This window comes from Gopherus evgoodei, chromosome 5, assembly GCF_007399415.2.
Source record: "Gopherus evgoodei ecotype Sinaloan lineage chromosome 5, rGopEvg1_v1.p, whole genome shotgun sequence".
Lineage (NCBI taxonomy): Eukaryota > Metazoa > Chordata > Testudines > Testudinidae > Gopherus > Gopherus evgoodei.
In genome coordinates, this window is record NC_044326.1 from 104,777,101 (window position 1) to 104,792,133 (window position 15,033).

The 15,033-nt window shown below is 38.5% G+C and overlaps 1 protein-coding gene across 1 annotated transcript in view; it reads right to left on the reverse strand.

Moving 5' to 3' along the window:
* Nucleotides 1–4,557: 4,557 nt before the first annotated feature.
* Nucleotides 4,558–15,033, reverse strand: part of METTL14 (methyltransferase like 14) — a 36,283-nt gene continuing 25,807 nt past the window's right edge. The window contains exons 9-11 of the mRNA XM_030564307.1: nt 13,364–13,480; nt 9,853–10,063; nt 4,558–6,416 (exon numbers count right to left, since the gene is read on the reverse strand). Coding sequence (XP_030420167.1) covers nt 6,103–6,416; nt 9,853–10,063; nt 13,364–13,480 — 642 coding nt within the window. The 3' untranslated portion in view covers nt 4,558–6,102. The remainder of the gene's footprint in view (nt 6,417–9,852; nt 10,064–13,363; nt 13,481–15,033) is intronic.

Here is a 15,033-nt window from a genome sequence, read left to right on the forward strand (position 1 = left end):
TTGGAGCATTCACTACTGATACAAGTCAGCCCTCAGGGTTCGGTACCCAGAAAATAAGGAACTAACTGTGGTTGCCTGGGAACATTTTGGCTTAGGACACATGCTCAGCACCACATAGGAACTCTGTGGTAGAAGCAGGGATAAAACCCACTTCTTTGGGGCAGCATTCAACTGCTTGAAGCACAAAACTACCTTTTTTCTTCCTACTGGACCCCTGCCTCATTTTCCACTTTCCAACTTCACAATTAATGAGGCAGGGGTCCTACAGATCCCTTATTTACTGCTCAACTCATTCATTCCCAGAGCACAGTCCATCCTTTTCACTGAATGAGGCAGGAGTCTGGTGGAAAAAACAGTACATGACCATGTAATTAAAGACTATGTCATAATGCATACACAAAAGATGTCACACAGAGAACCTAACTTTGGCATTTCCTAACTTCTGAGTGCTTGGCTTTACAAACCTAAACGTTTTTAGCATAGTATTTCTGAAATAGCTTCCTAAATTTAAAAAATGTAAATGAAAAAAAAAATGGCATCCTGAACACCCCACATGGGCCACCAGCAGGGCTAGGAACTTTAAATCTATACCAGTCCTCTGCCACCTGAATTAATGAAGTATCTTATATGTGTACCTGCCATTAGAGTGGGATGGAAACATACTTTACCGGTGGGTTCCACACCTGTTTGCTAGACAGCAAAAAAAAGTTGAGACTAAGGAAAAATGGGTTCCTTTCCAGGTCCTGTAGGGGAGTGTGCTTTAGTGGTTACAGACCCTTCCGTCCTGTCCCTCTCCTTCTCCCTTTCTGCTCCTACCCACCTTACTCCCCAATTTTCCCCTGTGACTATCCCTCCCGGCTCCTACTTATCACCCCCATGCCTGACTCCGGCTGTTATAGTCCCTGCCCTCCTATTCACCCCCCCTCAGTTCTCTCCCTTTTGTTACTATCCCCCTCTGCTCCTGTCACTTCCCTTTCTAGCACCTGTCCCTGAACTCCGCCTCCTGCCAGCTTCTACCCGTCTCTCTGTCCTCCACCCCTCGCCTTTCTACAGTCAAGTCAGCCCAACTCCTCCTCCTCACTAACCACACATGCAGTAGGGAAGGCATTGGGCACACAGGAAAAAAAAAGTTTCCCTGTTCTCCCTCCACCAGAACAATTGCAAAGAAAGTCCTATGCAGCCACTGCAGTCCTGGAATGGAGCATGTTCAACCACTCTATAGGGAAGGCACATGTGCAGTCCAATTGGCATGTGGAAGCTGTGAGGGGCTGGAGCATGCTTCAGAGAATTTAGCTGTCAATCTCTAACAAGTCTCTATTGAACATACATAATTTTTTCAAAGGCCTATAACTTGGCCACATGCAAACATTTCTGTAACAGAAGGACATACAGACATCCCACCCCGACACATATCAAGTTCCACAGAATGGAGTTGTGAGAGGTTCTCAACAAAGCAGATGGGAATTTCAGCCTTAACAGGTTAAGCCTGGTAAGTTATATGCAACTGCAACAAGATCTTACAATAGCAAACAAAATACCACATACCACCAAAAATAATCAGACTAATAAAAGCCCACTTATACTTCAGAGAGACCAGGTAACTCTCTCAACATTTTAAACAATCTTTAACAGACTCTTCTATATCTTTTTGATTGTAACTAAAACTCCAGATCCTTACTAAAATATCCTACCTGGCTAAAATTTGGTGCAGTTTCTCAGCATACAATTTTTTTTTGAACAGTTATTACTGTATACAAAAATAGGTGATGTCATTTATTAAGCGCTTTTATTTACTCTAATTATCCCTATGAGAATATATCATAATGAGTCAAAAAAGGATAAAGCTGACAAGCAGATGCTTGTACCATAACAAAATGAAGATTTTCAGGGTGTTCTTGATACAATCATGAACGGACATTTCCTATCCCCTAGCCACAGTTTTCATAACACTGGAATTAATCCTTTGACATTAAGTGTCACTCAAGCCAATGGAAGAATCTTGATGAATTGGATCCCAATGAAGAAATTAATGTGGTTGCTAGTGGAAAAAAAAAACAACCAGATGTATTCACTGCAGTTGGATCGAATGCCACTTAACCCTCTCAAGAGTATTCAAAATTACCTTAAAGATAGGATCAGACTCCAATCCCTTGCAAGGACATGATTACAACAATGTCTGGATCTTAAAGAACAAAAATACTTCAAAACTTTAGAGAGATTTTTTTGAAAGCTGGAAAGTAATAAACACATCCCAAAAGGTCAAGACTGGCAAGCGGATGTTCCTAGTTTAAGGTAGTAGTACCCTGCACATAAAAGGTTCCAGATGCATAACATATTGGAATAAGTATTAGGGGCAGAGGATACAATCTCTTTTTAAATGTGCTATTGTCCGTTTCACAAACTGAAATCTTATTTCAGTAATTTTAGATTTTTAAGTTTTCACTTGACTGTGTACATGAGGTTCCTGTTATTCCTGTTTATAATGATATAACTATGGAGAGAGACAAGAACCCCATTGTCACAGAATACACCATTTAACTCCTACATATGGGCTGAGAAAAAGCCAACCAATCCTAGTCCAAGTTCAGAGAGCTGGTATGTCTATAGAGCTCTCTGCATTGTGGCTGGCCATGGAACTCTCTCATCACCTGCACTATGACTGGCCAAAGACCATTCATCCATTGGTGCATTTACTTGACTTACATCAACAAACTGAAGTTATAGTCACAAAATGATGACAAAGGCCTCCTACAAGCCTCAAATTCCTACAAATGCCTTCCACCCACCAGTACCTTCACATAAAGTACCAAAAAGACACATCCTAAGTTTCCACAAGTACTAGAACCTTTGGAAGATCTCTAGCAATCACTGTAGAAATATATACATTGAGTTAGCAACCCTTGTAGGCCACATATTTAAGTCATACATAACCAGGCTGTGCTAATGGTACACTATTTCATGGAAAGATTCTGAAAACATTTTCCTTTTTTTTTTTTTTCAAACAATTTAACAGTACATATAACATTTCAGCAAATTTATTACAAGTGACAGCATATGTGAGCAAAAGACTCAAGATGGCTAGATTTACAGAGAACAATTTGCAGTCGACTGATGTTTTAAAATTCTTTTGATGCAGCACGTTTAGCTGTCCCAGGCGGCTAGCCCATGTAATTGTCAAATCCTTCACTTACTGCACAAATAGAAAACTTTGAAGATCATACTTTACAAGTAACTTCCTGAACAGACAGACATGACAAGAACTAAGCAGCTATACTAAAACAGGCTGCAGAAATAAGAAAGGTGGCATTAAGCATTTGACATTTGAAATTGAGAACTTTGTTTGGTTCTGTCTTCAAGAATGGGAAGCACTCAAATTAGCTAAATATGTTAGATAAAAGACTCACCTGATAGCCAATTATGGATGAGTGCAATTATCACCCCTCTCCTGTGAAAATGCTCCTATCAAGAGACAAAGCTTTGCCTCTCAGAATACAAGTGTAAATATGGCCCAGGCCAGGAGTGATCAGAAGTTACTAAATGGTGGCATTTTTATAGCCTATCTGTAAAGAATATATCCTCACTTCAGTTTCTCATGAACGGAGGTCACCTCCACAAAGCTCTAATGAGCTGCAATGTTGTCAGTCAAGGACAGACCAAATATGGACAGTGTACTACCTTGTCACATGGAGACAGTCAGTGCTGACATAACAGGGCACACAGCCCTAGTGTACCTCTGAAGTACAGAAAACTGCACAGGATGACATTCAAGAATCCATATTTCCTGAGAGTCAACATCATCAGTTAACAAGGAGCAAGTTGTTTGTCAATGTGTAATGGGACTTTCATTAGCATTAATGGGAGCAGTGTGCATCCAAAGGCAGCTAAAACCTTAAGAGCGATTGACGGACATTTATTGCTTTCCCATCTTAAGCAGTTTTCCCAACTCCGCCATGCTGAACTAAAGCAAGACATCTCAGTTCCCCTTGTTATTTTTAGGTTAGAGTGCAGTATCGAGGATTCAATGCTCCTTTCATATTTGATGCCAGAATTCTTGTTCTTCAATTGTAGAGAAGAAGTGCGTGAGGAAGAAGAATCAGAGGAAGAAAACACTGGGTTAACACCACTTTTCTCCTCACCTTTACAGAAGCTGTTTTCAGTGGCATGAGGGTGCCATCTGTAATGCTGAGCACGTACAATATTCACTACTAAAACAACATAGGATGAGCACAATATAATTGCGAAAAATAAGAACCATTCCAAGGTTGTGGCACACAACCACTAAGCAGTCTGGGCTTGTTCCAGATGCAATCCGCTACAAGCATCACTGATGTTCAAATGAGCTACTGATAATCTAGAAAATCAAGGATTCAGGACCCCAACTCAACCAACTTCTACTTCAAGTCACTCCTCAGCTTTGCAGATGTGACACAGATAGAAGTACAATGTATATAATGGAGAGATTTATTCACCCATCACCAATTGTCTTTTAGGGTTACTAAAATCAGAGTCTAGTAAACTGTCCAAATTATAGAGTGGGGGGGTGATATTTTTTGTGTGTGTGTGTGTGTGTAAAAAATATATTAAGCAAAACAATGATGGAGATTTCATCCATTATGACAATAGGAACCTCTGTTCCTTTACAAACAAAGGAAAGCTGAATTGTCTAAGCAGAAAACCAACAAATTAGAAACTTTAAAGGCAAGTTGAAGAATGAATAAAACCTGCATTTAAATAAAACCAAAGAATTCTAGAAAAAATTAGGAAAGATGTTTATCAAAAACAATACTGAAAGAAATTTCATTATTCGCCACTTTACAGGGCATTCATTTAAAAGTTCAGTAGATAAGCAGTACAAGAGTCCCAGGGCCAAATTCTAGTCCCAATGAAATCCATAGCAAAATCTCCTGGACTTCAGTGGGGCCAGGATTTGTTCATATGCATCAAATACTGTACAAATGATTTACAGAGCTGGCTTTTCTAAAATCAAATACCACACAGTTACAACAAAGGTAAATCACTTTCTCTTTTGAAGTTGTATTCTGAAGCTGATTTTCTGTAAGATATTCTCATCCCTACATCACTTACTATTCAAAGCTTAAACACAATTTTTCAGTCACTGAGCATTGTTTGTGCAGGTGGAGTTTATCCAGATTTCTCTGGAAGCACTTTTCCTCTTTATGGCTTTCTCCCTTTCCCCAAATATTACCTCCATTGGGGCTGTTTCATTATTCATTCTGCATTTATTTTGTAATAAAACCTGGCTTTCCCTAGTCATGAATAAGACAGTTAACAGGCAATGGGCAAGATTCTCTACTTTAAAACAATGCATGTCTACGTAAACAGAAGTTTTAGATCAAATATGGATGACTGTCACTTTTTGCTTTCCATGAAGCATTACAAGTGACAACATAAATTGTTTCTGGTTTTTTTAGTTCAAACATCAAGATAAAAATATTTTAAATATATTTGACAAGTCAAAAATAAAACTACTACAAAACTACTCCCAGGAATGACTGGGGAAATTTAAAACAAATAGAAAAAAAATAGAGCTCTATTTATTCAATATTACTTCTCTGTTTAGTTATGCATATAGGGGAGGAAGAAATAAATGCTATTATAGACACGCCATTTTTCCTTCCATAAATACAATGCAAGTCTGTATTATCATCATGATACCTCCACAAAAGGGAAGGGAAGGATTTGTTCAGCATTTATAGGGAAGCGTTAAAGAAAAAAGCTGAAAGATTTTTTATTCTTTTCTAAGTTGGAAAAGATCAGAGCAAGTAACTCCTCTTCAAATCCAATTCACAGCTTGGGGAACTAACCCCTTCTGATGTTCCCAGTCTGCTCTGACCTCCTTCCTGGTGCATGAAAGCTGCCAGGAGGCTTTTTTAGCTCATTGACATCAGGTGCTGGATCCCACCAGCCAAGTAAGGTGATGTGCCAGATGTGGGCAGGCAAAGTATCTGGAACTGCTTGCACAAAGCACAATCAATTAAAAAAGTCCCCGGAATGACTCATCTCGGTGGAAACAAGACTAAAAAAAGTTATGGAGAAGAGGAGACATAGGACCAGAGGGAGAACTAGATGACTGAAATGTAATCAGCGTGGTGGGAAGCCTCCCCTGTGGGTACCTCCACGGCCCCCTCTGAATCCACCCCTTTCGCCCCGGAAATTAGTTCTATTCCTCTCTCTCCCCCTCTCTCCCCGGCCAGCTGAAGTCCCGCCTCTTCCTCCTCCCCTAGGAGCTCCACCTCCTCGGTCCGACTTGGATTTTGGAGGTGGTGACTTAGGTCGAAGTCGCTCAATCTCTTCTGTACAACCAGTCAGATGGGAATTTGGAGCAGTGAAGTAGGAGGCATAGGTTTCTGCATTAAAGTTACTGTTTGTGAGGGTGGGTCCCACAGTCAGCCAGCCTAAAGAAAAAATAGAAGATAAAAAGTTAATAAGAGCAGTAAACTGAGTTTTATGCTTAAAGGATAAACTCATTTTTTCTTAACATCTTCATGTGGATGTTGGCTAAAGCTATGAGTTGATAGCAGTGTTTTCTGAAAAACAGTTTTGTTAGGTCAATACAAAGCAGCCAACAATGAACCCTTCTAAAAAAGAAGTCTGCATGGGAAAGTTGCCAACTTGTGGAAATGTGAGCATTTCAGTTTGAAATTTACACTGGGTTGAGTGACAAGGCAAGTGAGGTAATATCTTTTATTAGACCAAGTTCTACTAGCGAGAGAGACAAGCTTTTGAGATCCAGAGTGCGCTTCTCTTTCATCAACAGAAATTTGATCCAATAAAAGATATTACCTCACCCATGTTGTCTCTCTCCTATCCTGGGACAAATACAGCTACAGCAACACTGCAAACAACTTGGTTGAGCGGGCATGTATGTGAATGCGTAGTCATTAAGTTGAGTAATTTATTTAAGAATGAAAATACCACTCAGGGAAAATGAAGTTACCAGAAAGACATTTAGGTTTAAGTGTGTGCTGTACCTCATGACACTATATAAGTGGTCCAGTAGTACTTTACCCACTGAAGAGAATTCCTGGAAATTGAACTTTCAGTTATATATCACTTACTAATGAGAAAGACAGGGTTTAGTGGACTGAGTGCTAGCAAGAAGTAACAAATTAAAATCCAGGCTCTAATATTAACTTCCTGACCTTTGCTAGGGTTAACTAAAACTTTGCATCACTCCCCCCAGGCTTCCAACTTTGAAATAGGGAATAAAAATACTGGGTTAGGTTTACATCCATCAGTGTTGTGAGGATTTCTTAGTAGTTTGCAAAGCATTCTGAAGATGAAAAATGCTACTTAAGTGCTAATCATCACTGGCGAACAAAAGTGTGCTCTGCCAACTTTTGCCATTGCCTGAACTAACAAAAGAGAGGGGCAACTGTTATTCTACCGAGCTAGCCATATTGTACGTAAGCATACAATACAGTTCCAAACAACATGAGGGCTTGTCACTAGCTTAAAATACAGAAGCAGCCCAGTAGGTGAATATAACATGAGATTAACAAAGTTATGTGAATTTCTGCAGTATAGTCAAAAGAAGCCTCAAGGGTGAAATGTTCTCTCTCCCTCAAAGACATGTAACAAATGAAATTAAGACCGAGAACACCATCTAGAGAACAGTGGAAGGTTGACTAGATATAACAGAAGCTGGTTAGTTATATATGTAACACATTACTGAAGAAGCCAGACTACACTTTTGGAGTGTAATGTCTGCAGTTATAGTATCATTCTCCTTCCCATCCCAAATGGACTAATTTTGTTTTTATAATATAAGCAAGCCTTAGAGCTCCTACAAATCGCAACGCATAACATGTCTGCGTAGCGTAATGCACTTCCCTAGTTTAGTCAAAATTAGTTACTCCCATTTACTGCAACAAATTGTTTTAACAGGAAAGCTACTTAAAGAGGCCATAGCAATTGAGATTGCAGCTTTGGAAGTTCCCTCGCAAATATGCATTTTCTTTTTAATAAATGTGTTACTACCCTGAACATGTTGTTTAATATATAAAGCTCAGACTAATCGGATACACAATCTTAGCAGTCATTAACCAGGGGATGACATTCAGTGAAAGTAACAGCCGGAGTCAACTGATTTCAACTATCTTAAGAACGATTTTTTAAAACCAAATAAAGTTAGATTGCCAAAATCCACTTCGTATTAGGCCCTATAAGGTTAAAATAGCATCTACTTGTATTGCAAAGCTTGGTAACAAGTGTGCATGAGAATGAATTCTATTCTAAGTCAATATGTTTTTCCCAGTGAAACTGCATTTCATACAGGAAACCGATGAAGGGAAGGGCCCATGACAGAAGAAATATGCAACACTTTAGACTGAAAGTAAGCTCAGAAGGTCTGATGCATGCATTGGTAATTTCTAGACTAGGCACACAGTGGATGTTGTCGTTTTAGACTTGGAGCCAGTACAGGGACATGTCAAATTGCTGGCAATGCCATTCAAGCTCACATGGCTATTCAAGGTAAAATAGTTTTCAGGAAAGAAGCCACACATAGGTCATGATTCTGACAAGGTGTAAAAGGCCATCACAGCAGTCAAAGTATTTTATCTGACATTAGCTCAGCAATAATGAGGAAGAAAATTTAGAGCTGATGAGGACGTCTGATGTATGATAAAAGAAAGGCATTTCTCTGCCTCTAAAAGCAATGGCTGCCACAGACTGTCCAGATTCAGCTGCTTTTTAGCTATTGCTTGGTTGGTGATGTGGGAGGACATCTGTTCTTAATTCACTTGAAATCTATCACCTGATCTGGGACACATCTGTCTAAAAAGCTCTTTAGGATATTCACACAGATTAGAATTTATAACCATCAGTGAGTGTTATTTTCTGCCTTGCACGTGATAAAGACATTCACTTTCCAAAGCTGCTATGGAGTCTGCTCTATTTCTTTCTGAAATGAAATCAGACAGAGGAACGACATATCAAAATGGTTTTAAAACGGTGTAACATGTTTTGGTTTTCCAACTGAGAGCTTGAACAGTTTAAGCACAGACGCATATATACCAAACAGTTAGTATAAAAATGGCTTGTAAACTTGGAGTTACGGCATTTTGTTCATTTTTAGAAGTAGACAAATATCTGTACATTTATAAAAGACAACTTACTAGTAAGCAGTGCTAAGCTGGATTCTTGGTCTGTCGCTGTACCCCTCACTGGTAGCCCCATGAGCAGCAGCAGAAGTTATAACCCTAGAAACAGAATAACCTCCATACACCACTCCAGCAAGGGAGGGGAAGGTACATCCCTTTGTTTGTGTGTACACTGTTCCATCTATAGATACACACCCTTACCTGCTTGCAAGTGCCTCTCCTATTCTGATCAGTAGTGGGGGGCGGGGGGAGGGGAGGGAGGCACAATAGCCCACAATACTAGGGCACAATTCCTATGCTACTTCACTGCTGGCAGAGTTCCCCAAACATGGCAAGTGGTGGAATTATTCCTCCACCCCCACTCCACAATCACCAGAGTGGAAGTCTTGTTTGCCAGGTGGAAGTCTCTGCCCAATAGATCCTATGCCCTCCTGCTGGATGAGCTCCATGTTGGAATCATCACCAAGAAATTTGCTGTTGGCCACATGGCTTCTTTCAGTCAGATAAGGATTACTGAAATCCCTTTTATTGGACTCTTTAAGGTTAACATGAAGTCTGTGACTACTACAGACCTTGGCAATATAAATGTACATTAGCCTAAATTCTATTGTGTCAATGTTTTCTCTCCGAACTCATTAAATTTAATCTTATATGGAAGTTATGAAAGGAAGGGACAATTAGATTAAGTGAACTTTCACCTATTTCATAAAATAAATAGGTCACATACCTGGTCGGATTGTACTATCCCTTCCAAAAAGATGAAGGCGTCTTCTTCCAAGGCAGAAGTGTTCAATGATGTGAAAAATCTCCACAGGTTTTTCTATGTTGCCAATCTCAGGCTCTTCTGTGATAATTAAGTCAATATCAACATTAGCATGGATGAAGTCACCATCTGTACTGCGGCGGACTGTTCCTTTAATACCCATAAGGCAGTGTTCCTAGAAAGAACAAAAAAATCACAGGTGTGTCATCCTGAAAGATTCTAAAGCCCATTAACAAACTACATATGTACAATGCAATCATCTCTGGATTTTGAGAACTGACTAGTGCACAGCACAATAAAGTGTAGAAAATGTTCTAGCAAAAGCCACATGCCAAACTCCTATCTTTATGATAATTATATAGGACTGACCCAATATGAACTGTTTTTAAGGTCTTATCCAAAAGAATGGAACAAACAGCAAAGGTACTAAAAACCCTTCTAAAACAATGAGAAAAGAGATCCTAATTTGAAGAGTTTCTGATTGTGGTCTGTTTTCTGAAAGTCATACAGTGCTGCAAATCAAATTATTCAGGGTCTGAAACGGAATTTATTATGGATTCTAAAACTGTTTCAGATTACTACTAAAGGGGCAGAATCATGAAGAGGTCTAAGGTGGAAAAGAGTCCTTAACAGATTATTTCCTGAATCCATTAGCGTGCAAGCTGGTGCTACAAGCAGTACGCAGTCAGACAGCTCAATATTTTTTCTCATTCATTTTATTATGCACTGACACAAACATTAAATTAAATCATGATGTTAAGGTAACTTGTGAAAAGAAGTTTCCAAAATTTTGCTCCTTTATGGCCATGAAAGAATCAATCAATAGAAATAAGAGAGTAATAGCCAGTCCTTTACAAATTTCTTTCCACAGTATGCCTTTTACAAAGCTGGTCTCCATCCACCAATTCCTTCCTGATAGCCACCATAGTATAATAAAAAACAAAACCAGTGTAAAGCGATCAGCGCAGTTTGAATCAAAGAACAGTATGCGTGAATTAAATGAAACAAGCACTACGTTTCTTTTCCTTCTATAACGTAATAGGAAGTGACCAACAGAGGATCTACAAATGGGGAACCTCCTTATTGGATATGAGAGGAAATGAGGGCTGTGAATATTAAATATCAGAGTTCCGTTTCTATGAGTACTACATTCCAATGAGCAATTTTCCTCAGATCACAAAACCTGATTTACTAAGCATCACCAGATGGTTCTCAAAAATTGCAGACAGTGTATAATAATTTCCAGATTTTTGGCAGAATGGCTAGGGGGTTAGAGAGCAACCGCGAAAAAATGAAGAAAAAAGTTATCTATCCAACATAGTAAGCTTACTGACTGACAGCAGCAAGTTTTAGGTTTCACATTTCACAGAAAAATATTCAAGTAGAATAGGATGGAACACAGAAAATCCCTAGGCAAATAACCCATCATGCCAAGACTGATAAACCTGGTGGTTACCAGCCTATCAGTGAAAAACAATCTTTCTAACATAAGGAATACAGTTTATAAATGCCTCAGGTTTACATTATATTTAAATGATATAACCTCCAGTGAGAGACTAACTTTGTAAGTTTTGACACTTAATACTGTATAGAAATATTATCAGTGAATATTCCCTTCACATTTGATAGAATATGAACTTGGCCATCTGACAGATCAGAATAAAAATGGCTCTAATTTCCCACATTTTCTTGTTATACAACCAATTCTGACACCAACTTGATACCAAATTCATGTATAGACAACATTACACAGGCAAATTCTCAGTTACCAGCATCAACAACCTAACTACATGACAAAACTACATGAACCTTATCTCCAAACTCCAATGTACATAAAGCCCTTATTTTTATTCATGAAAAAGTTTTAAAACATCTGGCCTTTAAACATCATACACAATAAATAATACACATCCACATCTATGCATATTTACATTAGAAAAGCATATAAAGGACTGGTCCAAATCCCATTTAAGTCAAAGAAATAGAAGCTGGCTCACAGCTAAAATAGTAACAATCATTGAGATTCTGCTTAATGGTCTAAGCATATCAATTTGGTGATCAGGTAAGTGAAATTTTAAATCGTTATAAGCCAGGAATTGAGACAGCTCCCTATAAGCACTAAAACAAATCTGTTTTCGTTACTGTGTTAAATGAAATATCCTAAAACAGTCCCTAAAGATTGTGGCCTATTTATGATTACCACTACAACTCTCACATAATATGTTGTTAAGCTTTCTAACCTTACTCTTACTACACTACTCATTCAAATATGCACCAAGTATATATTTAATTTGAACCAAAGTTTATCATGCATATGCAGTGAAAAGCCTCTTCCTTTTAGGACACTGGGAGATAGCTGTTATACAGCTGTAGTCCTTAGGGTAATGTTCTTTAAAAAAAAAAAGTAAAAGAGCATGCCTATGTATGTTTTTCAACAGCATTTTTACTGTCAAAGTTAGATTAGTAATGTGCCATTACAGTGCCCATGTCAATTTATAATGTTAATAAACATTATTAAATAAATACTCAAGTTCTATAGTCAAACCAAGTAATTTAATCAAAAGCTGCTCTTCCCAAAAAACCTGTTGCCATTCTGATTTGGAAGGAAGTTTGTTTCTACGCAACTGGTGTGCTCCAAAATTAAATAAATCAGTTTCTATACAGGACTAATCTAAATCCCAGCCCAATTTCCATCTGTCATTTGAGCAAGTAACGAGGGGAAACACTGGTGAAGCCAGCATTTGCTCATGCAACATGTATCATTTACATTTCAATAGTGGTTTTTAAAATATGACAACCTAAAAGTCAAAAACAATCAACTCTACCAACAGGTAGCCACAATGAAAACAATACCAAATTGTATCCAGCTTTCATCATCTCCCTGTAGGCTGATAGAATGGGAAAGCACCTCTATGAATCCTCTTTCCTGTCTATCAGCATTTCAATGAGATTTGAATGAATAAGAACATTCAGAAGATCATAAAATAACTTTATAAAAGCAACATTAAATGTGGATGATGACTGTATATTTAATCAAATTGAGTAAAGAATCTAGAATTAGTGAAAAATTACCCATTCTGTGAAAACCAATCTATGCAAGAAAGCAAAAGAAAACTGAAATCCAAGCACCTATTTTTCTGAAACCACAGAGGCCACCAATTGCAATGGAGCATCTGGTGTTTGTTTAGATCAGTGGGTCTCAAACTTTTTTTTTTTTTTTAAACTGGTGACCCCTTTCACACAGAACGCCTCTTGAGTGTGACCCCCCCTAATAAATTTAACACACTTTTAAACATAATTAACACGAATATAAATGCTGGAGGCAAGCGGGGTTTGGGGTGGAGGTTGACAGCTCACGACCTCCCCCCCCCATGTAACAACCTCATGACCCCCTGAGGGGACCCGACCCCTAGTTTGAGAACCCCTGGTTTAGATCAATTGAGGAGGGAAGAGAAAAATTCAGCCAGAACTGTACCTTTGTTCTTTGAAAAACTGCTTTAGGGTCCAGAGTCTTGGTCTTTCCAGGATTGTTTTTATTGGTTTTAATCCAACAAATATCTTCACATCGTCTGTAACCCCACTTGCGCAGACACTAAAATATTTCAAACAAGAACAGTCACAAAGATAAAAGATGCTTGTATTATATCAAATACTGGAACAATGTATTTAAGAATTAAGACTGACTTTGTAAAATGTAATAGGTTTGTCTTCTGTGCTTGTTTGAAGGAGGGGTCAATTATCAATATATGAAACCCTTATCTCCACACTTTCATTTTAACCATGTTCTGAAAACAAGTTTCCAAGCATAGTCTGCATTCACACTATCTGGCTGTGTCTACATCACCCTTTTCTGGAAGTCTCACGTCATCTCATTCTGTTTCGTGCAGCTCCTCTGGAGTACTAGTACAGCTGGATACTGGCCTTTTTACCTCTGTGACAATGATTTTGCTCAAAGCAGGTCTAAACGATATAGTGGTGAAAATATGGGCAGCTGCTTTAGTCCCATCTACAGCAATGCTCCCATTGTTGCTACCACTGGTAGGGCTGCATCAGTAGTTCAACATTGGGAGACTGCACAAAAACAAATGTGAACAGACACACAATGTTTACAAGTGTTATAATAGCTCTCTTTAAAAACTGTTACAAACCTGCTTTCGAGGGAGGAATTAGTGGAGCCTAGTGCCCGGTGTCTGCTAGCACGGACTAAGAAAAACCCTCTACTCAAACTGTGCTGGCTATTTATCACATTTGAAAACTACTTAACTAACATGATTTTGCTTCAATGTGACCAGAAGCAAGTATGTAGCAAAAGTTATTCAGTGAGCCTGTATCAAAAGATACAAAATAAAAATGTACCATATGGAAAGAAATGAATGTCCACATACTGCCCTTCATTTGAATACAGAACATTTCAATGGCCTTAACCTCTCCCCCCGTTCAGTACAATTAACAAACATAGCTACTCAGTTCAGCTAAATAAGCTACAGTGTAAGAGAGATGAAAGATTTTAAAGCTCAAAAATGTTTCTACAGGAACAGGATAAATGATATGACACAATAAATAAAGAGTATGCCTGAATGTAGGGGTTATTATATATACAAAAATTACTGCCTAACAATGAAACAGTCATGCTCTAACTTTATACAGCTCACTAAAAACATCATTAAGAGCCTAAACTCAACCTGTTTTAAAAAATAAGATGTTTAACATGTAAATGTTTATGGTAGCTGTGATATGACGATACTGGTGCCACCCTGAAAACATTCACTGAAAAGCACACATTCTGCTGAATTTGTTTGGATTTCTGTACAGACAGTGATATAATCACCTAGAATAAAGCATCCTACTCCCACAGCAGCCATGTACAACCTAGAGATAAAACAGTAATGTAGCTCTTTGGAGACCACAGATGTACTCATCCTCAGATATTTACTGCTACTCATACAGGAAATAAGTGTCTAAAGGATCAGAGGGGTAGCCGTGTTTGTCTGGATCTGTAAAAGCAGCAAAGAATCCTGTGGCACCTTATAGACTAACAGACGTTTTGGAGCATGAACTTTCGTGGGCGAATATCTGACGAAGTGGGTATTCACCCACGAAAGCTCATGCTCCAAAATGTCTGTTATTCTATAAGGTGCCACAGGA